The 26,819-nt window shown below is 40.6% G+C and overlaps 4 protein-coding genes across 4 annotated transcripts in view; all 4 read left to right on the forward strand.

Annotated features, from left to right (window-relative positions):
• cpo (RNA-binding protein) overlaps positions 1-16,557 on the forward strand; it is a 65,407-nt gene extending 48,850 nt beyond the window's left edge. The window contains 9 exon segments of the mRNA XM_089262390.1: positions 3,867-3,944; positions 4,517-4,570; positions 4,647-4,709; positions 5,982-6,126; positions 7,099-7,301; positions 7,384-7,772; positions 8,210-8,247; positions 8,371-8,984; positions 10,906-16,557. Coding sequence (XP_089118516.1) covers positions 3,867-3,944; positions 4,517-4,570; positions 4,647-4,709; positions 5,982-6,126; positions 7,099-7,301; positions 7,384-7,772; positions 8,210-8,247; positions 8,371-8,984; positions 10,906-10,932 — 1,611 coding nt within the window. The 3' untranslated portion in view covers positions 10,933-16,557.
• Positions 16,558-18,102: 1,545 nt separating this feature from the next.
• DNaseII (deoxyribonuclease II) lies at positions 18,103-19,967 on the forward strand. The gene is made up of 2 exons (XM_030386959.2): positions 18,103-18,260; positions 18,935-19,967. The coding sequence occupies exons 1-2, from the start codon at positions 18,157-18,159 to the stop codon at positions 19,920-19,922; spliced, it is 1,092 nt and encodes a 363-aa protein (XP_030242819.1). The 5' UTR covers positions 18,103-18,156; the 3' UTR covers positions 19,923-19,967.
• A 740-nt stretch (positions 19,968-20,707) lies between these two features.
• LOC108650012 (SPRY domain-containing protein 7) lies at positions 20,708-22,797 on the forward strand. Its single transcript, XM_018099138.3, has 3 exons — positions 20,708-20,969; positions 21,025-21,609; positions 21,902-22,797. The coding sequence occupies exons 1-3, from the start codon at positions 20,861-20,863 to the stop codon at positions 21,997-21,999; spliced, it is 792 nt and encodes a 263-aa protein (XP_017954627.2). The 5' UTR covers positions 20,708-20,860; the 3' UTR covers positions 22,000-22,797.
• Positions 22,798-22,869: 72 nt separating this feature from the next.
• LOC108649876 (tubulin alpha-1A chain) lies at positions 22,870-24,802 on the forward strand. Its single transcript, XM_018098956.3, has 3 exons — positions 22,870-23,309; positions 23,404-23,707; positions 23,766-24,802. Exons 1-3 carry the CDS (start codon positions 23,084-23,086, stop codon positions 24,592-24,594), a joined length of 1,359 nt encoding a protein of 452 aa, XP_017954445.1. The 5' UTR covers positions 22,870-23,083; the 3' UTR covers positions 24,595-24,802.
• Positions 24,803-26,819: the final 2,017 nt, after the last annotated feature.

Raw genomic sequence — 26,819 nt, forward strand, 5'->3', positions numbered from 1 at the left:
CAATATAAAAAAATAAAATAAAAATAAAAATTAATAAATAAAAATCGAAAATAGTTTCCCGTGCCATATCTGTTTCTCGACTTATGCAAAGAAGTCGCCATATTTAGATGGTGTGTATCTATATAGTTTATACTTATACAAGTGTCATTGTCCACAGTTCTCGACCCGAGGGCGTAAGTTCTTTTCTATGCTTGTTGTATCGCTTGACCACTTGACAAGCTATTTAAACGAGAGCAAAGGTATTCACAAACTGAATCAACAACAGACCCAACATTATGACAACAACAACAACTGCAGTCACAAAATGCCTTTTCGCAGTTGTCTCGACCAGCTGCTGGTCGGGAGTATTTTGCTGAAAGAAGTTTTCACTCTTGACCGTTGTTATGCATTATGCCAATTAAGTGAGCTTGCACCTGACCTTGGTTGGCCAGGCAACTTGCCAGCAGAAGTCAACGGACGTAGCTACTTAAACAGAGTAATTGACAGATGAGAGCATTTACTTTTGAGTCTACTCAAATGGGATACTCAAGGCCAGGTCAAATAGGCTTGTAGCCATGATTAACATTTGTCACATATAAATTATTAAGGCGTATTTCATGTTATTTACAAATAATTCAGTTTTTTTGCAGAATCTTTTTTTTTTAATGAATATGAATATTATTATTCAATAATATGAGAAATTTAATTTTACAAGAATCACCTGTGCTCTGTTGATTTGCTCATTGATGCTAGTTTGAGTGTCGATCAAATTTGAATTTTCCATTCAGCCAACAATGCTACAAAAAATGCATAAATAATTTATTTAATTGGCATCTCTTAAAAGGTGAAAATATTTGCGCAAATACTTTGTGCAAAAGCCGCCGATGCGATAAAAGTCAACATCAAAAGTTGTTTCAATGTTAAATGTTTGGTTGTTGATGTTGACGCTGCCAACACGCAGCAAATTTAACAGCAGCAACAACAAGAGCAACAACAATCACTGCAGCTATTTAAATATTTGCAAAAGCTGCTAGCTGACTTTTTTCTTGACTTAGCCTCTCGATTTGTGTGTGTCTGTCGTGTTTTTGCCAGCCGTTTGACAATTCACAATTTACAATTTACAAGCTCTTTCAATTTAACGCCTCTCAGGCGCGAATTGAGCATGCCAAGCCTCAGAGTTGCGGCACGCCTACAGCTGCAACTGGGCGTTCATAAATGCTTTATAAGTCGCGTGTGTGTATGTGTGTGTAACTCTGAGTTATCGCCAGTCAACACTTGACTCGAGAGTGATTTACACTGGTCCGAGCAGACAAGACAAGTTTAAAGAGCTCAATTTGCAGCGAAGGGCAACGCGGCGTATGCTTGATATTTGCATAGATGAACGCAGCTCTGCCTCTGCTAGTCTTTAGAGAAAAGAATCGCTTTTCTTTAAGGCTCGTACTAGAGACAAAGTGAGCGTCTTAACTGATTTTGGCAGACAGCCAAATTCGAGAGTAAATTACAAATGACAAATGACAAACAAGCCGAATATAAACTGACTTCCAAAAGGGAGACAGGGGAGACAAAACAACTTGCGGCTAAACGCAATGCAATGCGTAATGCGAATGAAGTGAGTGTGCAGAAGGGAGAGGTAAGCCAACTTCTTGGCAATAATATCAGCAGCAGCAACTGCAGTTAAGCAACCACAAAAACAAACAGACATAGGGAGAAAGAGAAGGCGAGAGGGAGCGAGGAGGAGCGAGGGCTGAGAACTTTGGTTGCGGCTACAAAAATCATTGCCAAGCGCAGGCAACCAAGTTGCAAGGTTGACCAACAACAAACAACAATGAGTGTAGGAGCAGGAGCAGGAATCCAACTGCAACTCTATGACATTTACTGTATTTAAATGGAATTTGGCGAGCAAAGTTGTTGCCGCAACACCCACACAATCTCCACAGCAATATACATACAGTGGGCAACATATGGCAGTGGAGCTAAGGCGGAGCTGGCTCTGGCTGGGCAGGTGGAGCTAGTAGCTCTGCTCGCTTGTGTGTTTGCCAAAATGTTAAATGTGTATCCGCAGTGGCCAAACGAGGTACCGCGGTGGACAAGAGGAGAGGGGAGGTGGTGCAGCCAACTCGCATTTAGTCCACGTCTATGGCTGATTTGGCTCCGGCTAACTGACTTTTGCGGTTGCCAATGCAACTGGCTGCACGTCTGAGAGTAGAGTTCCATTTCTCCTGCTACTGCTCCTGACCGTCTGCCAGTTTCTTGTTTGCTCTTGGCATATTTGCTGCGCCGAGACATGACATCCACTTGAGGTGCAACGCACACATACGCAGACGCACACACACACTGACACACACAATTTAATTGCATTTCAATGCCATTTGCAGCAGGAATCTTCTAGCTACGAGTATAATTCAGTAAGCGCTGGATCCACTCTCTAATTAGTTTGCGCTAGGCTCATTTTACTTGAAACATTTTTAACTTTATTCCTCTATCTCTCTATTTTCATTTTTCGTTTTTCATTTTTTGTTTTTTGAGGCAGCGAGGTCTCCGCGCAGCTCATTACCCGTCCAATTAGTGGAGCCGCAGGGGCGGGAGCAGAGGCAACCGCAGACTGCGCAAAAATTAATTTTAATTGCTATTTAACTGAGCGTGGCTCACAGATCCTTTTTGGCAGCGCCAGCAAACGTCAAAGGATTTCTTGTTTTTTATCATTTTTTATTGTCGTATTTCCATTCTTTTTGCGTCTCCTGCTGCTGATGCTGACCAGCACTTGAGTGAATTAATTAATTTGTAAATGGCAGCTGGGCATTTTTAAAGCCTCAACTGCAGCAGCTTCTGCGGGCGAGGTCTATTAATACGCTATATGCTTCACCTTTTTGGCTAACAATAGCTAGATTTCCCGATAGAACACGTTCTAATTTTAAAGCACACACATGCACCTACACACACTCAAGGCTGAGCGATATATTTCACACTCAGAAGGAGGAGTTTTGGCACAAAAACTGTTCGCATCAGCGAGGGCAATTTAGTTTGCTGTAAATAAAAAACAAAATAAAAAAAGAATAAACAAAAAAGGTCAATAAATTCAAATACCATAACTTATTACCAATACTTCTGGATATATATCAACCCTTAAATTCTTAGCTTATTCAAATCACCCTCAGCAATTAAATATATGAAGTGAAATCAGTAAAATTTAAATGAAACCGATTATAAGCCACAGAACACGCTTTTCTACAGCAAAAAGGGACAAATGGATGCTAACTAAAAATAGCCCACAGCTCAGAGCTGACACAGCTTGGCCCGTCTGTTATCCATCTGCTAGGCTAGGTGTTAAAAATAAAGAGAGACAACAAAAATGCGGCAAGGCTCATTAGATCCCAAAGCCCCCTTGACACGCTCGCTCTCTCTCTCTCTCTCTCTCTCTCTCTCTCTCTTTCTCTGTCTGTGTGTATGTCTCTCTCTCTTTCTCCCTCACTCTTCACACATTCATTCTGTTTCAGCGCGTCACGTCGTTGCCTTAATGAATTCAGCGTTTATGGCGCTTATTCCATTTGCTTTCATTATCACTACACACAAAGATAGGTACACACACACACACACATGCACGCTGCCTCGCATATGTGTGTACGTGTGTGCGTGCCATGAACTTTTTGGGCTTCGGGTAGCAGCGAAATTTGAATATTTGACACATTGAAATGGCGGCCAAAGGTTTCCGGCTCACTTCTGCATCGCGTCGCCCGCTAGTGTTGGCCTTAAGTTAATAATACAATCATAGGAAATTGGTTTCCCACAATATATATTTACATACATACATTTGTTAACTCTATATCCGCCTCTCCTTTTCCATCCCACTTGTGCCTAATCCATCTATCTTTTTCTCTTATCTGCTGCAGGTGCGCACATTGTTCGTCAGCGGCTTGCCAATGGATGCTAAGCCACGCGAACTCTATTTGCTATTCAGAGCCTATGAGGTGAGTAATCCAAGACGAAAACTAGCCAGGCAGACGCATGCTTATCCAAGTCTCGCACTTGGCCATAGAGACCAAACTCTTAAAGTCCAAGAGGGGGCCGGAAGCTCTTGAAACTGAATTTCTTATTCTTTAAAGTGCCAAGGCAGCAAAGTCGGAGTAGATTGAATATGATATTATATTAAGTGAAAGAGGAGGACACCAAAGGAAAATACTAACCAAAGGATTTTAAAAGTTTAGATTACATTATATGGAATTCGCCATAGTTAATTTTTGATAACTAATTATAATGGTATCGATACTTAACTATATTACTATCGACACGACTAAAACAACATTAGGAGAAGAAGAAGAGTATCCAGACAGTTGCAAAGGCACAGCGAAGACATTGGCATTAAAGTCATCTAAAGAATTAGAATAAAATTGAGATAAAAAACATTCACACTTTTCTATTTTAAAATATTATTTCGGACAATTTAAGATGCTGCAAAAGTTAGCTAGCAATAATTAGGATATTTCAAAGAAATATTCTTCTTTCTGTTATATATTTTTAAACACTTTACTTCAACTATTAGGGCTACGAAGGATCTCTACTGAAAGTAACCAGCAAAAATGGCAAAACAGCATCGGTAAGTAAAGGCCTAAGAGCACCTATGAGATAAGCAACTGTAAAAACCTTTTGACATCGACCTTATTCAACCACAGCCCGTTGGTTTCGTAACATTCCATACAAGAGCCGGAGCCGAGGCAGCCAAACAGGATCTGCAGGTAACTACTAAGGCAAATTGTTTAGCCAAGGAAATTTAAAAACATATTATTATATTCTTACTATTATACATTTTGTTAACTTGATACATATATAAATATATGCGATAAACACTGAATATTTTTAGCAATGTCTGCCAAAAGACTTCCCCAAATGGCAACAAACAAATCTAAATTTACGCCGTATCAAAAAAAACTACACTTCTTAGATTGTAAAGCACACACAGAAAACAAATATTAAAAAAAAAAAAAAAAAAAAAAACAAATAAATAAAACTTGCCTGGCTTACACTAAGCGTTAAGAACAGTTAGGTCCCTCAATCTTATCTCAAGACCCACAGCCACAACTACAACAAACAACAACTACTACAACAACAAGAATATGTACCTCTCACACGTGCTTGCATTTTGAAAGAACCTTCACCGCATTTACATTTAAGTCTTTCCCTATTGATTTGTTCTCTTTTATTGTTTCGGTATTGCATCTCGCTCTCAGAAAACTACCCTCTCCCTTTCTATCTCAATATCTCGCTCTCTGTCACACCACCACACTAAACACATATACATCACATTAAACACACTCTCTCTCAGTCTCTCTCTCATATATAGCAACTGCAACGAGGCAATGAAGCACCAACAATATATATACATATATATATAATAAATAAATAATTTATTAGTGAACAATTTTAATGGCTGGTGCATGTCAATGCCACCCAATCAACCCCTAGGCACCACCCATTGGCACCGAATCTCTTTAATGAAGTGGAAAGAACCGAAGCGCCACACTCATAGGTGCTCCTCCTATGCAGTTGCTGTTGTCATCTCCTGCTTTTGATTTATGTGCATATATATCACACACACCCACACACACAGCAACACCAACGCTCTAAATTAGATCCAAGTAACCCCTAACCCGTCAACTTCTGAGCAGGGCAAGGCATCCAAGGGGAAAAAACAAGTTGGATTCTAAGTCCCGATCAGAAGTCGAAGATCAAAGTAGAATATACAAAATCTGCTCTGCCCATCTATCTCTCTCTCTTTATTTCTGAACACTAGATATGCGACATTTGAAATTATTTTTGGCGAATTGTTGCAAGTCAACAAGTTTACAAGTAGAAATTAAGACAGTCGAATAGAAATTCCCAGAGTCGAATTGAGAATCACTTGTTTTTATTTTCCAAAAAAAATTAAGAAATAAAATGAAAGTTACTATACAAAAATGCAAATCAAATAGAAAATACAAACCGCTGTATCTTGATCTGATCATTTACAGCAGGGTGTACGCTTCGATCCCGATATGCCCCAAACAATTCGCTTGGAATTCGCCAAGAGTAACACGAAAGTGAGCAAACCCAAACCACAGCCCAATACAGCGACAACAGCCTCACATCCTGCATTGATGCACCCACTCACTGGACGTAAGTAAAAAAAAATAAAAACAAAACGAATTTGATTAACTAAAAAAAAAGAAGGCTCGATTCAGCAGCTGCTGATTTTTTTTTAGTTACAAAATATTCTTCTTTTGGTTTATGTATGTAGTAAATAGTAAACGAAAAATAAAAACACACAATAATTATCTCAATCTAACGAATTGATGGCGTGCCTAGGGAGCGTACGCAGCGCACTTCCTAATTATTATGACTCTCTCTCTCTCTCTCTCACACACACACACGAACACAACGATAATCCAACAATTGAACAGTTGAAATTCGCTTCAAGTGCACTCTCTCTCTCTCTCTCTCTCTGTATCTATCTCTCTTTATTAATACAAATTCAGATATATATATAAATATACCGTATATATGGCTATATATGTATATTAATTGTGATCGATGATCGTATGCCCCAACTAAATTTCGCTATACATATTTAGATAGGTTACAGCAACAGCTCAACAAACTGCAAAAAAACAACAACAACAACAAAAACAACGACCACAACAACAGCAAACAACTATGATATGTAACTGCACTTCGATGATCACTGTAACACATTGTTTGAATCACACTCACACACACATACACTAAGACACGCGCTTACACAGTTTGTAGTGTAAAAAGAAATATAAAATTTTATATATATTATATATCGAATGAATATGTAATATGAATATGTAGTTCAGATTATGTACAATAATTTTTCATATGCAAAGAAAACGAATAACTTAGGAAACAAACTTGAAAACAATCAATATTTTCGTTTTTTTTTTTCACTTATTTTTACAAACCAATAAGAAGGGAATTTAGAAAAAAAAAAAAAAAACCTTTTTAACCTAATGAAAAATGATATAAATTTATAAACTAGCGCTCAACTGAATTCTCGCTTCTCTCTCTGTCTCTTTCTCTCTCCCACTTTCTCTTTGTCTCGTTTTCTATTCCATTTTCTCATAGATCTGGGTGGGCCATTCTTTCCGGGCGGACCCGAGCTATGGCATCATCCGTTAGCGTACTCAGCCGCCGCCGCCGCTGAGCTGCCCGGTGCCGCTGCCTTGCAGCATGCAACACTCGTGCATCCGGCACTGCATCCGCAGGTGCCCGTACGCTCCTATCTCTGACTAAATACAGACAAAGTAATGGAGCAGCCTATGCATCAAGTGAGTAAACTCGCAGCGCCACATACCCACACACCCAAACACCTACACACACACAAAGATTATTAATTGTTGCGTGTTGCAGACTCAAATGACAATGCCACATCATCAGACAACTGCAACCGCTTTACATCCCAGCCAGCAGGCGGCCATGGCGCACTTGGGCGCTGGCGGCGGTGGTGCCGGTGGTGCTGCTAGTGCAGCAGCCGCCGCTGCTGCCGCCGCTGCAGCGCCGCAGGGTGCTGCCGGCAATCCAACAGCAGCAGCTGCTGCAGCCGCCGCCGCCGCCGCTGCGGCCGCATCACATCATCATTTTTTATCCAGTCCCGCTCTGGCTAGCCCCGCCGGCTCCACCAACAATGCCGCGCATCCGGCCAACCCACAAATAGCCGCCAATGCGCCCTGCTCGACGCTGTTCGTAGCCAACTTGGGCCAGTTCGTGTCCGAGCACGAGCTTAAGGAGGTTTTCTCTAGGTAAATTAATGACTTTGACTCTGATTAACATTTATCGATATAGGCTAAGCCAGAAACGATAAACGATATACCGATATACACACGTAAACACGTCACAAAGCTTGAGTTGTTGAGCGAAAACTGCACCACATTGTTAACCACAGCAGCCACCTAAACGAGCCACTAAAACCACCGAAACCACCAAAGCCACCAGAACCACCAGAACCACCTAACCACCAACTGCACCATAAATTTTTTCTCAAAACTCTAACTAATCGCAAAGACTAATCAGCATCTCTTTTGCGTTTTCTCTTTGGTTTGTCGTTTGTTGCCCATCACTTGTATTATACATGAACTATCGATAACCGACTACTACCTACACACCTATATATACACTTATGTGTGTATACACATATACCGTATATGCAACTCAAATACGTTAACATATATATGCACAGTATGCCTGGCTTTTGTCGCCTCCGAATGCACACAAAAGGTACGCACAATATCACATCTTCTATGCCTCCAACTTTGTCTTCAACTCTGCCTTCTCCAACACCAACTTCAACTTTCCACACTGCAACTGTCAACCACCAATTGTCAACAGCAGCAGCAGCAGCAGCAGCAGCAGCAGCAGCCACCGCCACAAACTGCAATACCACCAGCAGCAGCAGCAACACCAATTCTGGCCAGCAACAGCAGCAGCATCCGGTTGCCTTTATTGAATTCAACGATGCTCCGAGTGCTGCGCAGGCCATGCACCAGCTGCAGGGCAAGTACCTGCTCAGTTCAGATCGTGGCTGCATTCGCATCGAGTACGCCAAGTCCAAGATGCTAAACGAGCTGTCGCTGCCGCTGATGAATGGCAAGGCAGCAGCAGCAGCAGCAGCAGCAGTCGCAGCACAACAGCAACAACTATTTTTATTGAATAGCGGCTTGGATTTGGGACATGTTGCGAATGCCAATATGCTCATCACGGCACAGGCATCCGCCCAACAACAGCAGCAGCAACAGCAGCAGCAGCAACAACACTTTCAGCTACAGCAACAGCAAATACAACAGCAGCAGCAACTACAGCAACAGCAACAACAACAACAACAACAACAGCAACCACTACAAGTACAGCCATCTGCCGGCTGCACCAGCACCAGCACCACTAGCGTTGTCGTTAACTCACTACAGCACCACCAACTTCATCCAAATCAGCACCACCAAAATCATCTCTTTAGAGACGTATGTATATGATAAATAAGACACAAAAAGTAAACCCACCAAACAGCAATCAATGAAACCTAAGAGTAAACCTAAAAGTAAAAATAATTTCGTTTATGTAGTTGCTAACTCACTCTCACTCTCACTCTCACTCTCTCTCTCTTTCTGTCTAACTCTGTTTCTCTCTCTGTCTCACGCACACCCACACACTTAACTATCGCTCAGCAATTCTTAAGCCCGCTTCTGTATAGTCTCTAAGCGCTTGAAATATTTAATGCAAACCCACTCTCACACGCAAAGGGTTCTGCCCATAACTCACGACCTTTAAGCCTCCAAGCTAAAGCACCATATATTATAAGCGAATTGTATGCAGCCCGCCTGAAAAAAGGCAAAGCCAATTAACTATTTATGAAATTGCAAATTGTTATTGTTTAGCTCGGCTCGTTTACTTTGCATGGCAACAGCAGCAACACAGCAGCAGCAACAGCTACAGCAACAACAGCAGCAGCAGCCGCAGCAGCAGCAAAAATTGCGACCAGGCAGGCATTTAAATACAAATTATAAAAAACATATATGACCAACATACAGACCCAACTACAACCAACCAGCCAACCAACCACCCACCCACCCACACACACACATGCACGGGGAACGATTTATGGCCACCCTTTAGCACTTCACTTTATGCTACACTCACACACATATATAAGCCCACACACACACACACTCCACGTACTACTTCTGCAGTTTATATGGCTTCCGCTTAATCGCAACAACAACATTTTGTTCACCTTAAGTTGAGCACACACACACACACATGCATAGTATGTATGCTGCTTGCTGCACTTATTTTAAATGCTAAGAGAACGCATAAATTCACTTTTTCAATTTTCGTGATCACAAAAAGAAACAAGAGTAGCGCGGCAGGAGCAGCAAATAAATACAGCAGTAGCAGCCTCAAACAGTAACAAGAGCATGCTAACTTTATACAAAATGCAAAGCACACACAGCCACGCCCACAATTATGTGAGACACCCCCAAGACGCGTCGTTCATTACTCTAAAGAAAAGTAGTTTAAAACATAAAAATCGGTAGACTACGAAAGGAAAGCAGCTAAAGGATTCGTTCGCTTATGATTGTGAATAGAATGTCTAAGGTTTTTAGAGGAGACGGTAATAGGAGAGAGAGCTCTATGCATCAGAGGGGAGTATCTAAGCAAATATAGGTAGAGGAATGACACAAATAATGAGTAATAAGATATAGTTATAGTTATGTGGAAAGAGAATGAAGGATTAAGTAATCGAGGCTGACACAGTCATGAAAGCAGATATGTAAATTTGTATTGCTTTTTAATTGATTTCTCGAAATTGATTTGCAGTCAAGTTCTAAAAAGTTTATTACGATAAAATATTTGCAGCTCGATATTCAGTAAGTTTCTCTGCTGTTTGGGGTTGGCTGCCGACTCTTAATCAATTTAAAGCGCTTTACAAGCTGCGAGAGCTTCTCGCTTTCGTTTCGGTAGTAAAGCTAGGGGCTTTTGTGTTTGGGCGAGGAGGTCAGCACCATCGTAAAAATTGCTTAACCACCAGAGGGATGGGTGGGGCTTCAGGGAACTGCTGCTTGAGGCTGCTGTGCGAATCTTTGTTTCTTTGCATGCTGTTTACAAATAAAACATGATTCTTATAGAGGTTCGGCTATAAAAAAGTAGCTGAAGGTTATGTGTGTGCATGTGCTCATTGTGTGGTATGCTGGCGGAGTTGAGAACCACACACACAGACGCATGCATACACATGCAAACACATAGTCTGGCAGCCATGCATGTCGAGTCCATTTAATGTGTAACGCTTTAAGAACTATCCAAATCACTGGATGCACAGCTCCCAGTGCCAAACCTCACTGACAACCACTTACAACGCCAACTGTTCTACCAAACTACTTGCAGAGGAGCGGGTATGGAATCAAGGCATGATTTGCTCGCTAAGAAACTAGAGCGTGAAATGCAGCAGCAGCAGCAGCAGCAACAACAACAACAACAGCAACAGCAGCAGGCACATCATCAACAACATCAGCATTTCCATCAGAGCCACCAGCCGCATCATCATCATCACCATCATCACCAGCACCACCACCATCAGCAGCAGCAGTTCTTGATGACGCCGACAGCGACCTGACCCGGCAGCGCCAATGCACCGGCAGCACCACCAACGCCGCTGACCCACTACCAAAACCTTCAGCAGCACCACCAGCCGCAGCCGCTGCAGCACCACATCTACTCGTACTTGCTGCCAGCGACAACACACATTGCTGCCTGAGTGGTGCGGTGGTGCGACGGTCCGCAGCGACAGGCGCACATTTTGAGTTTGGGAGGACTTCCCCCTCCGCCCGGCATAGAGCAGTGAAGCTCCGCATGTGACGGATTCATGCAAAGGACGCAAAATTTTAGTTGTAGTATGCAGAAAAACAATTTAAAAAAAAAAAAAAAAAAAAAAAAATAATAATTAAAAACAAAAAAATATTAAATGACATATACATATACATACATTAATATTAATTTATATGGCAAGCCTAACCCAGTTTAGTGAAATTTTTGACAGGCCGATAAAATGTATGCGAAAATTATAAGTACCAAAAAAAAAAAAATATATATTATAATACAAATGAAATGAAAAGCAGCAAAAGAGACCCTTTAGTAAAATATACAAAAAAAATAAATAAATAAAAACAAGAAAAAACAATAGATCAGATTAGATTGAGAGAGCTTAATCTCAACAGTTGATTTTGCCCCAATAGATATACAAAAATATGTATGAATGTATGTATATATTTACATATATGTAAAATGCTGCAAACGATTTTTGAAACATTTTTAACTATGGTTGTTCTGATAGTTTGCATTATCTGCGTTTGCTTTTGGGGCCTCGCAGAGATCTTGAGATGACCATTAACTCTTCTTCTTCATTTCTATTTATTTAGTCGGCTATTTTGGAACATATTGAATGGAATTGAGACATTACAAGTTACGTAGATTTTTTAAAATGTTTTGATCAGTATGAAAAAGATCCTTTGAAAGCATAATAACAAGTTAAGGGAGAAGAAAACAAAATACATATTTAGTTAATAATAATAAATGAGGAAAAAATATAATTATAGCTTAACCGAATGTGCCCTTTAAATAGCTCTCTTTCTAGACTTATTAAAAGACAAACAAAAACAAAAGGAAAAGAAATCAATAATGAAACATGAAAATAAATTAAAACCAAATAAGTAATACATCTGTATGTGAATGTTTGTGAATGTATGTATATGCATTGAATTAATATCTTGAATCTAGTAATACAATTTCGAACTGTTAAACGGAAGCCCAAATACGATAAAGTAATTGAGTAGCAAACAATTTAACAACGAGAACTAGTCGAAGTCGTCATTGAAGGAGAATGTGAAACTTATATTGAGAACAACTGAACGCTGGTTTCCAAATTTATTTGTTACAATAACGTACTTATAAATCCATTGTGAATTCGATACGGCATTGTGTGTGAATGCGCTGTTAAGACTCTCCCAAAACACACTTAGACATATGCATGTATATACATATGTACAACTATCTGCCAGCCAGGGCAGAGGGAACTGGCTCTGAGGCTGGCCTAAAACAAACTCAAAACACTCTCGACACACTTTCCGCCCAAACGAAAAAGAATGAATGTAATTTCTGCACAGGCTCTCAGCTCCACCCTAAAGACTAGAAAATTGACAAGCTCGCGCTGTGGCCACCTCATCATCAGCGGCAACAGCAACAACGTGAATTCCTAAACTCAATTTCAACAAATGCTAGAACAATCAAGCCACACACATTTCTTGCGCAAGCCAATGAGCAGCAGGCAGTGGGGTACAGCTAGAATGTAGACTTCTCTCTAGGCAGAAAAGCACATGCAACAAACAGCAAACAGGAAACAACCAACAACACAAACAACTTCTATGATTACTCGCACTCCCTCTATACATATTTGCGAGTGAAATCGTTTACATATCATCTTACGTAGCGGCAGTTGCTGCGATTCAGCAACTACTTATATCTATTGTAACTAAACGAAACAACTACAAGCACACTTATGCTAAAGCAAACGTAAATAAAAAAATATAAAAAAAAAAAAACAACAAAAACATACAACAAAAGGCAAGATGTAGGCTTTTAAGTAGCTAATTACAAGAACAAGCGGCGCGCTTAAAAATTGTAAACGCTAAACAATTTGTTTTTTCGAAAAGGTTATTTTCTCTCAGCATTGTTTCAATTGTATAAGCATACATTCATTATTTAAAATATATTAATGTAGATATATACTTAAATTAAATTTTTATATTTACCAAAGTTGTCCTTACTGAATAACATAAAATCGTTTACGTTAACCATTCCCAACATTTCTTAGGCGAACCAACAGCAAAGTAACCAACTTGAAAGAAAATAAAATAAACGTATATCTATTTAATACTTTGTTAAGATTAAACAAAAAAGAAACAACTAGACATACCAAAGGCATATTCAAAATGTTTGTTAAAGCAAAGAAAACACACACAAAACGAAAAAAAATGAATACAAAAATATGTATAATATATATGGCAATAAGAATTGGCATAATTGGTAATTGATATCAAGAAAGCAAAATCTAAGAAAATGTTGAAAATGTTGTCTACTCTTCGGTTAATTAACTTGAATATTGAAATTTATTTCGTATATGTGTAATTTCAATTGACTTTAGTCAAATGTAAAAGCATATTCCGTCCAATTACATTTCTTGCTTTCCTCTTGCCGATCATCACCATGATCCTCATTGTCATTAGCATCATCTTTGTCATTATCAACAGCATCAGCTAACATTAATCGTAACATTCAAGCGCGTTGGTCAGTCAACACACACAAACACCTACACACACACACATTATACATACAGTTTAAAAAAGGATAGTTTTAAGTGAACAAGTTTAATTATATATTAAAACTAATGCATATCATAAAATGGCGCCTTTAATGAAAATAAAGAACAAACAACAAAAAACAAAATTAATAAAAAAAAAAAACACAAGAATATTTACAACTACAACTAAGCACATAATTAAATTAAACAAAAAGAAGTAGAGGCATGTTTATCCAAGGGAAACCAAGTGGAATAGAAGCTATGCTAATATAAAAAAATATTTTCGAAATTATTTTTAAGCTTGAGAATTACAGCTATTCTCAGAGCGAGGAAAAGCAATGTAAATGCATTCTTATTCATATATATAAGATGCTGGGTGTGCGTGTGTGTGAGTGAGTGTGTGAATGCTGTGCAATGGAGCAGGCAATAGGCCAGCATCTCTGGAAAGAATCGCGCCCTACCCAACCAAATCATGTCCTCATGAAGCATAGCTCACGCATCTGCATCCATAACTATGTAGACAACCGACGATAAAGACATATGACATTGCCACATTAGCTGCTTTGCAAACAAGACATTCTCCTCACCAACACCTCGTGCGATTTCAAACAGCTGAGCAACAATTGACGCAATTGGAGTGCATGCAGAAGTAGAGCAAACACGTTTGAATGGGAATATCTAATGCATAGTGAAATAGTTTGTAAATGATAAGCTAAACTAAACTAAACTAAACAATATGAATTATGGGAACATTATATGAAAATATTAATACATTTTTCAAACAAAACGAACATTATTATTTATATATATATATATATATGTATATATATAAACCTACATGCAACTACAACAGATACATATCAGCAAGATGAAAGGTTTACGAGATAGAGAAGCGAAAACAAAAACAAAACAAAATGAAATGAGAATACAAGTTTTACAAAAAGTATAACACTTAAAGTTAAAGACGATATGTTTTGATGTGGTTTTTAAACATTTTTAAGAATGTAAGCGTAAAAAAGGCAGTTACCAAAAAAAAAAAAAAATAATAATAATAATAATAATAATAAATGAAGAAAATGAAAAACGAATAACAATTGATAACAATATAATAGAGACTACGTGTGTTTTACGCATCTACGGGCAATTAGTAATAGAATACGAATACATACGACTTACATAAATGGAAAGGCGGCAGCAGTAATGGCAAACCAAATTTGTATTTATTATTGCATTAGCTATATACATATATATATATATACAAATATTTGTACTTTACGTTTCGCGCATCTCGAAAGGGTTTAATCAGAACATAACTGTCCTATATACCTGCGTATTCGATATGGATTGCCTTATGGTTGCCTGCTGACAGATAACTAAACCGATTTGTTTTGTAACCTTACTAATGCTTAAGTTTTCGATGTACTGTATACCATTTCTCTTTATACTTTATATATACACACTATCTTTTCGTACTTGCGTTTATATGTAGCGATTATTTAGCCTTTTCTTAATTGACGGTATTAATTATGCTTAATAAATTCATTATGTTCGTTAAACAAAAACAAACAAAAACTAAAACCCTTTGTTTCATTTACATTTATTTATTTGTTTTGTTGTTCCTTTTTTATTTTTTCTTCCATGAAAAGATGCGCATAAAACCTTCAAGAAACGAATTTTAAATTAGTTAAATTTTTTGCAAGAACTATACAACTAAAAACATTCAACAGCAAATTCAGCTACATATGAATAAATACACATACTTGAGACCCTGAAAACAATTAGAGAACTGGGAAATATGTAATATGTATTCAAATAGAAATTGATATGGAAAAGATTGTAAATTTTGTTTATAACATTTCCAATTGCGAGCTAGAGAGTTGAATTGTGTATATACATATATATATATACACATATATACTATCTACATAAATTCAATACAGATATACACATACATATACACGCATACACAAATATGTTTATATATAAATATTTGTATACAAGCATATACAAACATACGTATAGGCATATAAGTAGATCAAATTGGATATTGAATATTGAAAATATGAATGAAAAGGCGGTTAAGGAAGAGAACATAAGTAAAACAAAGAGCAAGTGAAATGCAAAATACTTAAAATATAATTGAAAACATATCAAACTCGTGCCCGATATAAAATACAACCAACTATATATGTGCGTATATATACATATATATATATAAGCAGCAACAAATTTTGCGCAGCAATTGTCAAATTAATTATATATATTGCATATAGCGTCAACTTTTATCATCATAATAATAAATATAATATAATAACAAATACAATTCAATATAATACTAATTAAAAATACAAGAAATGACAACATTTTTGTCTATTTTGAGGCTCATTTATTTAAAGTTTTTGCAAAACATTTGACAACTCTTAATTTTAATACAGAGAAACCCTTTTGCTAGTAATGTAAAAAAATAAAAAACAAATATACAAAAAAAAAGCGAAAGCTAAGACAAAAATTAGCTAAATATTATTATAAACTTACATAAACAGAAAAAAAAATATGAATATCAGCCTTGTTCTTTATATATATTTCAAAGTAAAGCAAACAAACAAAAACATACAATATATTAATAAATTATTAACTACTATATTAAAAGTAAACTAAAACAAAAGAAAAAATTAAAAAAAAAACATACATAAGTATTTAGCAAAAATATTGTATTTGTGAGTTCATAAAATGTGTGTTGTTGCATACGAAACCAAAGATAAGAAATTAACAAAATTCGATTGGCAGTTACCAGAAGAGCGAAGCGAAACGAGGTGAATTGAATCGGCAGAAACATTACTGAATCAAGAATCAGGAATCAGGAATCGTGAACATTCTCACATTATCCACGAGCGATCAAGAAGCCGCAGCCTGCGATTAGGATGAAACGCATCTTATTTTAATTACAGTATCGTAATATCAGAAACTTATTATTGTACTACGAAACTATGAATAAACAACAGAAAACAAAATAACATACAAGCAAACACACAAACAAATTATAGAATTTGATAATATTTCTCCCCTACCCCATTTAATCATCAGAGCAATATGCACAGACCCAGAGACAACAAATTGAGAAAATGAAAACAAACCAAAACAGGGTCTTGGCAGTGCGACTGCAAGCGGTAGCAACAACAACAACAACAGCAGTAACAAATAATATGTAATACAAGTAATGAATAAAAACTTTAACAATTGTTTTGTGTAATTGTAAAAAATAAGTCTTATTTCTCTGGGCGGAAGTAAACAGCAAAACACAGGGAGAAAGAAAGGAAGAGAGCAAAGCTGTAAATACAGATAGAACATGAATTTCAACTTATCATATATCTGTGATTGAATACTAAAATACATTAGATCCCTTAGATAATTCCGAATGGAATATAATCGATATATTGTGATTTTCGATTTAGCGGAGTACAAATTATTGAAGAAAAGCAAGGAATTTTTGATTTTATTTTTGTTGTAATAAGCTCTCTGTCGAGATTTTCATTTTACGAGGCTTAAAAATAAATTTGGAATCAACCAAGTAAAACTTACCATAAGGGGAAGCCATTATATGATCAAACTTGTAATCACGGGATACATACATAGATAATAGATAGCATTGGTAAGTCATTTAATGAGGATTGAGAACAGCTGTTAGTGCTTGCTTTCCAGCTTACTTATGTATGTACATACAAATGTGTATAGATGATATTGAAATGAATAATCAACATGTGTTGTAGTCCGCGTCACCACTTGATAGACAATATTGAATCAAATGAATCTCAGCTATATAGAAATAAATTATTATTTTTCTGATCCGGCTTATCGCTGACGACAGAGACGTCTGTAGGAGGAATTGGGAGGAACTCGAATGCGAAATCCCCTTGAAATGATTTGCAACTACAGCCGTAAACCTAACACAGATGCTGGCATAACCCAGAGTTCGCGAGCTCTGCCGATAAGCAAAGTACACAGAGCTCAGCTCACATACATCAGTGTTTGCTGTACAGGGTCTGCGCAGCAAAAAAAGATAAAATCCGCCATGTGCAATAGACAGTCTTGGTTATCTTGGCTACCTGTGAAAGGATTTTACCTGCCCAGAGAGAATAGTGCATAAACGGAATGCAGGAAACCCGAAACGAAACACCCTGTTAGCAGGTCTATGAGAGGTTTTGGTCCAGCTGTAGTCGATGCTCGAGTTCGCTCAGCTAGGCTGATTCAGTAGAATTCGTACTTTGCGACGAGACGGTTCTAAAATGCGCTTGATTTGCTTGCTGTTGTGCGCGGCTGCCACGCTCCAGGCCAGCCTGGCCGACAACAAAGTATCCTGTAAGGACGAAAAGGGACACGATGTGGACTGGTAGGTGTCTGAGCGAACAATAAAAAGAGAATATATGCTATAAGCAACGAATAAAGATATATAAAATAATATAATATAAACAATATATGATAATAAAAAGAACAAGTTTAAAATCAGATCGCAGACTATGGACTGATCTCAATAAAAAATTTAAGAATTGGAATTGCGAGAGTGACTCAATCAATCAATAAGTCATTTCTTGTTGCCAACATGAGACGCAAACAACCTTGTTCCAAAATATAAAACGAATTCGAAAAGGAAGGTCCTTAATAAACGAAAGTTCCTTTTAATCTTTGTTATACTAACCTAGACACTTTGAATAGATCTAGCTATGTAGGTCTCTCTTGCGTTTGCCTGATCTGAAATACGTAAATCTATATTCTATGTTTATTTAGTGAGAAACGACTAGTTAAGAAGTATACCTTTTACACACACACATATATATATATACCCATATATGTACATTTAAATATATAATATTGTACACTAGGAGCACTTCTGCATTGAGTTACGTCCGTCAGCAGCTTTCTGACTTGTGTTAGAATATAAATAGATATTGACACAGCTAATTATTTGATTGATAACATTTATCAGATCTGCAGGAATACTTAAGTGGAAGCACAAAAAAATACCAATCAAATAATATTTGTACATTTAAACTCGATTTCCAACAGGTGGTACATGTACAAGCTGCCCAAGCACTACTCGGCCGGAGGGCAGAGCGGGGAGGACGTGAGTGGCCTGAGGTATATGTATGTGACGAGCGACAGCTACGACAGCTGGCAGCTGTCGGGCCGGCGGATTAGCGATGCTAACTCGCTGCCGGCGCAGACCCTGAAGCCGCTCTACGCGGACCAGCAGCGGGTGCTGCTAGCTGCGTACAACGACGAGTACCCCAATGGGACGGTGTCCGCCACTGGGGGCCATGCGAAGGGCGTGATTGCCACGGATGGGACGACTGGCATGTGGCTGGTGCACTCGGTGCCCAAGTACCCCACAGTGCCGGACTACAGCTACCCCACCACGGGAGAGCACTACGGCCAGAGCCTGCTTTGCGTGACGGTGGATGCCGAGGGCGTGGAGAAGGTGGGCGAGCTGCTGGTCTACAACGAGCCGCACTTCTACTACGAGCGCAATCCCCTGCTGCAGACTGCCGAGACGTTCCCCAGCTTGGAGCGCGCCTTGAAGCGCCAATGGCGCACCGAGGCGCCCTTCCAGAAGGAAGTGGAGCTGCGCACTCTGGACGGCAAGCAGTTCAGGCTCTTTGGCAAGAGTCCGCGCGCCGACATCGAGCTCTACAGCGACCTGGTGGCTCCCGCCCTGGGCGTCAATCTCTTCGTGGAGGCCTGGCGCGACGGCGCTGGTAACCTGCCCGACTCCTGCGACAAGGCCAACAAGGTGTTCAACGTCCAGGACATCGCCAATGCGGACTTCCGCGTCGAGTTCAAGACCACCGGCGACCACTCCAAGTGGGCCGTCTCCGAGGAGACGGGCATCAAGCTGCACCGCTGGCGCATCGGCGGAGGCGACTGGATCTGCATCGGCGACATCAACAGGCAAGACAAGCAACAAAAGCGCGGCGGCGGCACCGTCTGCCACAAGAGCTCCCGAGTATCGGATCTCTATCGTAAGCTCGTCGCCAACTACGAAAAATGTAACTGAAAATCTAAGACACAATAAAAGTTTTCGAGATCAAACTAAAAAACAGTTAAATTATTCAAATATTAGTTCATTATGAAGTAAATCTGATCACTTGCAGCCAACAAAGCAAAAAACAAGCGATTTATGATACGCAGAGAAAATCTACTTCTAAAGCTGATGAAGTTTTTTTTTGTCTTTTTAGAATCACGGTCCCTTCTTTCATCTAAAGGAGAGATCGACACAGACTTAATGGTCAAATGTTTGATTTCCAACGATCGACAATTAAATTTTTTCTTGTATCACCGTGTAGTGGACGTATCCTAAAAATCTAAATATGTTATAAGCTCGCTTTAACCTAGATAGAAACGAAAAGGATAGCATGAAACTGTAGGTTTTGTTTATACATCCTATCTATGTACATATAGGGTCGCTTTACCTCCAGATGTTAGCTCCCTCTATTAATCGCTATCGATCATAACATTTAGATTGAGTTAGCATAAATTTTATGTTTACTCAAATGTGTAATAATTTATTTTATTATTAGTAATATAGAAAACTATGAAATTAAATTATGCCTTAAAGGACTGTATATCTGCACATTTCAAAATAAATGTTGGGGAACGTGTTAATAATAATATTCTGTGTATGTAAAACGATTTTGATTGAAAGGCCGATCAAGTTCGATTCTGTTGAGTGCACGCTGTTGAAACTTCAACTATAGATGGCTTGGTGGCGCCATCTGTTGGAAAGAACTGTTTCGGCTCTTCAGTAACGGTGACGTCACAAGATGGCGTCAGCCAGGGCTGGCACACAAATTAAACAGCTGTTGATAAACGAAGCGAAAAGCAGCTAAACGAAAAAAACAAACTGCAGCTGAAAAAAGTTAAGCTGACATAAAATTGCATTAACTAATACATCAAATATACACTATAAAACTGAACAAATAAACAAGATTGGGCATGTTTTGCTGCCTGCGCACCTGCCTCAATGGAGGGCAGCTCCGAAAACCGACAGCAGCCGCGCATCGATTAAGGGAGCCCGAAGTGCACCTCGACGCGGCGCATATGGGTAAGTTGTGCGGTGTATACATGCGCTGGTAATACCCTATGCCTGTGTTTTCCAGGCCCTGATGTTATACTACTCTCGCACCAGCTGAGAGTCACCGGCACGGGCGGAGTGCTGGCGACAGCGCCTTTGGTCCAGTCCAAATCTTACTTCGAGGTGAAGATCCAGCAGGGCGGCTGCTGGTCCGTTGGCCTGGCTACGCGCCAAGCGGACTTGTCCCGCAAGTGGGGCGGCGGAGACGGCGAGTCGTGGTGCCTGTGCTCCGACAATGCCACGCGCCACAACGACGAGGAGTTCCGTCCGGTGGTGGCCACAGGCGTACAGCCCACATCCGCCACCAAACCAGTCACAACCACGGCCAATGGCATATTGAACAACAGTGCAGCAGCCGCAGCTGGCCTGATTGCCATTGAGGATCTGCAGGAGGATCTGCTGATGACCACCGGATCGGAGCAGAAGTCGCCCGCAGACTTGAGCCCCGTGGACACTCTGATCAACGCACCACAGCGCGACTTTCCCGATGAGGGCGACATACTGGGCGTGGCCTTCGACCATGTCGAGCTCAACTTCTACTTCAATGGCAAGAACCTGGAGGTGCCCTTCCTCAATGTGCGTGGCCCGGCTCTCTTTCCCGTCATCTATGGTACGTTATTGTCTGGGAATCAGTGAAATCATTCCACACGTGGGCGGGCATAGGTCAACTGTGAGCTCTTATCAGTTGTATAATATTTCATTAGCTTAAATATGATTGATAGCCTGGCTCACATATATCATATGTATTTTAATCGAAGCCTATAAAATGCATGTGAACTGTTTCCCTATATGATGGAGAATTCGTCTATCCACTGAAATGTGTTTAAATAGTCCATTAACACAGATATCCTAGTATTGGTTTCGTTTTAACAAATATATATATTCTCTGATCTACCTTGCAGTGGGTAACGGCGCGATTCTGGACATTATTCTGGACAATTTCACGCACGGACCTCCACCGGGATTCGAGCGCATTTTATTGGAGCAGTCGCTGCTTTAGGGAGTTACTCTTGATTCTCGCTTGCCATAGAACAAAATTGAAGCCTTGAGCTGGGACACAGAATTATTGTCTATTGCCTGCTTCCTGATTTGTCCCAGGCTCAAATGTACAAAATTGTATTATTTCTAGTCTCGCAACCGCAGCTGTCGATGAACTAAAATAGCTTTCGAATAGCTCATTTTTGCTTTATCTGACTGTTAAGTAGCAAACTAATTAATATCCACTAATGCTTCTATAGTTTTTAGATATTGATCCATTCCTCTATATAGAGATATACATATATAAACTTTATAAAACTGAACTCACATTTGTTTGAGAGGATTGGAAAACAAAATTATTTTCGATAGAGATTTGCAACTATACTTATTTAGTAAGTGATAGAGCTAGATAGAATACGAAAGCTATTGCAACTTGTCACATTTTTATTTGTGCGGTATTTTTGTAAATCATTGAAAACGTAGCTAGAAACTCCCAACTGCTTTGTATAATACACACAAAAAGACAACACTAAATATACATGCACAGACGCAAGTATTTATATATATGTACTTATATATGTTCCATAAAAATATTTTTAAAAATTCCACAGTTTCCTTCGCGAACATCCCAAAGTAACGTTAAAGCTGATATGCACTCGAGCACGGAAATTCACTAACTATATACACTAAATATACTCTGTAATGTAATTAAGGAAATGTACTTAACGCTTCGAAAACTGACTAATCCGCGCGCGGACAATAATGAATGTAATGTAAACATGGATGTGCGTACTTAATTAAACAAAATATATATACACAATATCTATACTACTGACCACATACCACTTATATATACACATACATTTAAATATATGTATATGTATGTAAAGCAGAGCTTGAGCAATGAATTGTTTAGCTTGTCATTGAAATCACAATGTAAATTAAATTATTTGAAAAATCAGAAACAAAATTCAAGATCAAAATTTGTAGTTTAATTTGGTTTTTAATTAATTAAATTCTGGCTCAAGGGTGATCGAAGATCAATAGCGGCATATGTCGAGGATTCGCTTGGATCAGCAGTGGCTGAGTAGTTCTTCCAGCACCAGATGGGCAACAAGGGCGAGATAATACAGATACACATCGGCCAGGCGGGCGTGCAGATCGCAAATGCATGCTGGGAACTCTACTGCCTGGAGCATGGCATCCTCTCGAACGGCCGGCTGATGAGCAAACCCTGCGACGAGTCCTTTCTCACCTTCTTCGAGTTCAGCGGCATGGAGCCCTGTGTGCAGCCTCGTCTGGTCATGATTGACACGGAGCCAACGGTCATAGGTGCCTGACTACTACTTATGGGAAATCATGTCCCCTCCAAGACCACCTAGTTCTCTCTTATATTTTCTTACTTGTTGCTTTGTTGTCGCTTCAGATGAGATACGGACGGGTGCTTATCGGAATCTGTTTCATCCGGACACGCTGATCACGGGCAAGGACGACGCGGGCAGCAACTTCGCGCGCGGCTACAATTTGATGGCCAGCGAGCTGCTGGATCGAGCCATGAATGCCATCCGGCGCGTCGCCGAACGCTGCCGGAGCCTGCGCGGCTTCCTGGTCTTTCGCGCCATTGGCGGCGGCACGGGCTCCGGCCTGGGCACGCGCATAATGGAGCAGCTGACCCAGGACTTTGGCAGGAAAATGACCATCGTCGAGTTCCTAGTGTATCCCTCGCCTTCGTAAGTAGCCAAGCTGTGTTCGGTGTGCACTTCAGACGCCTCCTCCCACGCCTTGCAGCATCTCCCCGGTCATTGTGGAGCCGTACAACGCGCTGCTGGCCGCCCACTTCTCCATGGACTGTGCGGACGTGTCCTTCATAGTGGACAACGAGGCACTGTACGACATCTGTGCGAGTACCCTGAATGTGCCCGCGCCCACTTACACCAACCTAAACCGCATCATAGGCCAAGTGGTGGCTGCGTTCACGGCGACGCAACGATTCTCGGGCCAGTCGGTGAGCTTCCAGGAGCTGGAGACGAACCTGGTGCCGTATCCGCGCATTCACTATCCCCTGATCAACTATGCCCCGCTGGTGCCCATCACCCACTCGCAGTTCGTGAACATGAGCACGGCCCAGCTGACTGGGCAGTGCTTCCACATGAGCAACCAGATGGTGCGCTGCAATCCCATCAATGGCAAGTACATGGCCTGCGTGCTGCTCTATCGCGGCGACGTGGCGCCCAACGAGATCAACTCGGCGCTGGAAGGCATCAAGCGCTCAAAGTCCTTTCGGTTCGTAGACTGGTCGCCCACCGGCTTCAAGATCGGCGTCAGCAACATGCCCCCCGTCTACGTGCCCCACGGAGACCTGGCGCCTACGAGTCGCGCCTGTGTCGCCATCTCGAACAACACGAACATCCGGATTGCCTGGTGCCGCCTGGTCAACAAGTTCGACAAGCTCTACCAGCGGCGAGCCTTCGTCTACCACTACGTGGGCGAGGGCCTCGAGGAGGGCAACTTCAACGAGGCCTCCGAGAACATATGCCAGCTGGTGCACGACTATCTCGAGGTGGACGCCTCGGCACCCGTCTCCCAACGCGGCTCCGAGCACGGCTCTGAGGACTAAGCAACCTGTGCCCCGTCTCTTCAAGTGAAGCCCAAAACTCTTGTGGCACACGTGGAAGCGTCGTTGATGAGCTGAACAGCTTCATTGGGTTCTCGCCTCTCTTCGACTGACGCTCATACACTTCTTAAAGCCAACGAAGAAATTGGAAAAACTGTTTTTTGTACACTTTCTTAAACTTGTGAAACTCAATAAATATATGATAATCTAATTTGAGATTTATTTGTAGTACTCATATAGCCTTGCATAGCTTGCAAATGTCCCAACTAATCAGGGAAAGGAGTTGAAAAATTAAATATGTGAATATATAATCGTATAATTTGGAATTTACTGTAACAACATTTTATTAATTTGATATCCATTTGTATTACTCATACAGCACTTGCAAGCATATGCAGACATTTTGTCGACTCATAGGAGTGCAAATTATATACATTGTTACTCTTGAAGTCATTCCGTGACGGTCCACTTTCAATTTCCTTTTATCAGACATAATTTCTTGTCGTCCCGTAGGAAAGGAAACTGGATTGCTTTCTCTTAACTCCTTGTTAACTTGAGGTATGTAATATACATATATACATTTTCTATCCATTTGTAGTGCTCATACATCACTTTCATCGACTTTCAGACATCCATCAGTCTCAGCTGTATTTGCGTAAGTGACTTGGAGGTAATTGCGGTCCAATTGTCGTCTCGATGGCTTCATAAGGGAAAATAATAATAAAAACCGTTGAACAAATTAAGTATTTATGGATCCGGCTTAAACAAATATTGACCAAGCCCACAATTTGCGTTGCTTGACCCCGGTCCCGTAATGGGAATGGGACAGGGAGTGGCGGTGGCGACGGTGGTTCAGAGGTTCGGTGTCTCAGTGAACTCGCTGCTGCTCTGTGGTGCAGTTGGCCCAGGGTACTGTATAATTAAAATGATCGCAGGCAAGGGTTTAGCACGTACCGAGGCAAAAGTCGCGCTTATCGCGATCGCACCCAGGGCAAGGTCTCTCTCTCTCTCTCTCTCTCTCTCTCTCTCTCTCTCTCTTTTCGCTGTTTTATTTTTTGGTTTCCTCCTTTGTGCCCTGCGGTCGTCGGGCAGTTGCTCGGGGCCACGCCGTGACGTGACTTACGCACGCTTAATGCGCGATTATCGATGGAGCCACCAGCTGGAGCTCCCCTCGCTATCTCCTCGCCAGATCTTGCGCACGCAGCTCTCGGACTGCGGGTCGGCATCTTATCAGCGCCGTTTGGTGGTCCTTGCTGACCGACCGACCAGGCGACCAGGCGACCTATCGGGCGGACCGTCCGACCGTTGTTATTATAAGCATTATCATTATGATCCAAGCCGTGGCCATTCCTTTGTCTGTGCTAACTGTTGCTAATCTTAAATTGCGCACACAATGCTTTTTGTCTTGCAGCGTGAGAACCGCTGCGTGTGGGTTCCATCAACGCCAGTCCAGCTCCAGTCTGATCCCCAGCCCAAGGATCGGCGCAGCCAACGTGTTAATGAGCTAAAGGAAATGCGGCGCAGGACCACCTTAGGCGCTGCCTGGCAGCCTCGAATGAAGTTGTTACGCTTTATATGTGGGGTTCCGCGGCTAATAAAGCAATTTTGCTCTTGCCCTAAAAAGAAAGCGATGCGATGCGATTCCGCGAGAGGCTTCGGTACAGTTGACCGGCCGATGGCGATGCATCGGCAGGAGACGGCCACCCCTGCCACAGTGCATTTGAAGTATCTAGTTAACTTGCTAGCTGTCCCCCAAACAGAGCTCTGACCTTCTTTATTTATGCACTAATCCGTGGGAAATGCGCACCCAAACACCTGGGGCCGATTTATGCCCCTGCTTGTAATGCCCCAGCACCCGCACTGACTGCAACAAGCGACAGCCTAGCCCATGGCCAATGGCCAATGGATAGTCCGCCAAGGAATGTCAAACGAACTCTCGATACCCTATCGAGATATTAAGTAAGGTAACTGAAATCATTTACAAATATGAAAGACTTAAAGCAAGGAGTAAAAATATACTACCAATGAACGGAATCTCGTTTATAATTATTGTTTCTTTCCTTTGAATTTACAAGGATGCCCGGAGTATATGCAGTAAATTAATTAATTGACTGGACCTACGTGTTGGAGTAGTTTAATAAATTGGAATAGTAAATTAGAATAGTTTAATAGATGGTTATATATACTTCTTAAATGGTTGATTTTAATACCGAATTTTATTTTAAAGA

The sequence above is a fragment of the Drosophila navojoa genome, chromosome 2, assembly GCF_054131105.1.
Source record: "Drosophila navojoa isolate 15081-1374.11 chromosome 2, UAZ_NAV_1.0, whole genome shotgun sequence".
Lineage (NCBI taxonomy): Eukaryota > Metazoa > Arthropoda > Insecta > Diptera > Drosophilidae > Drosophila > Drosophila navojoa.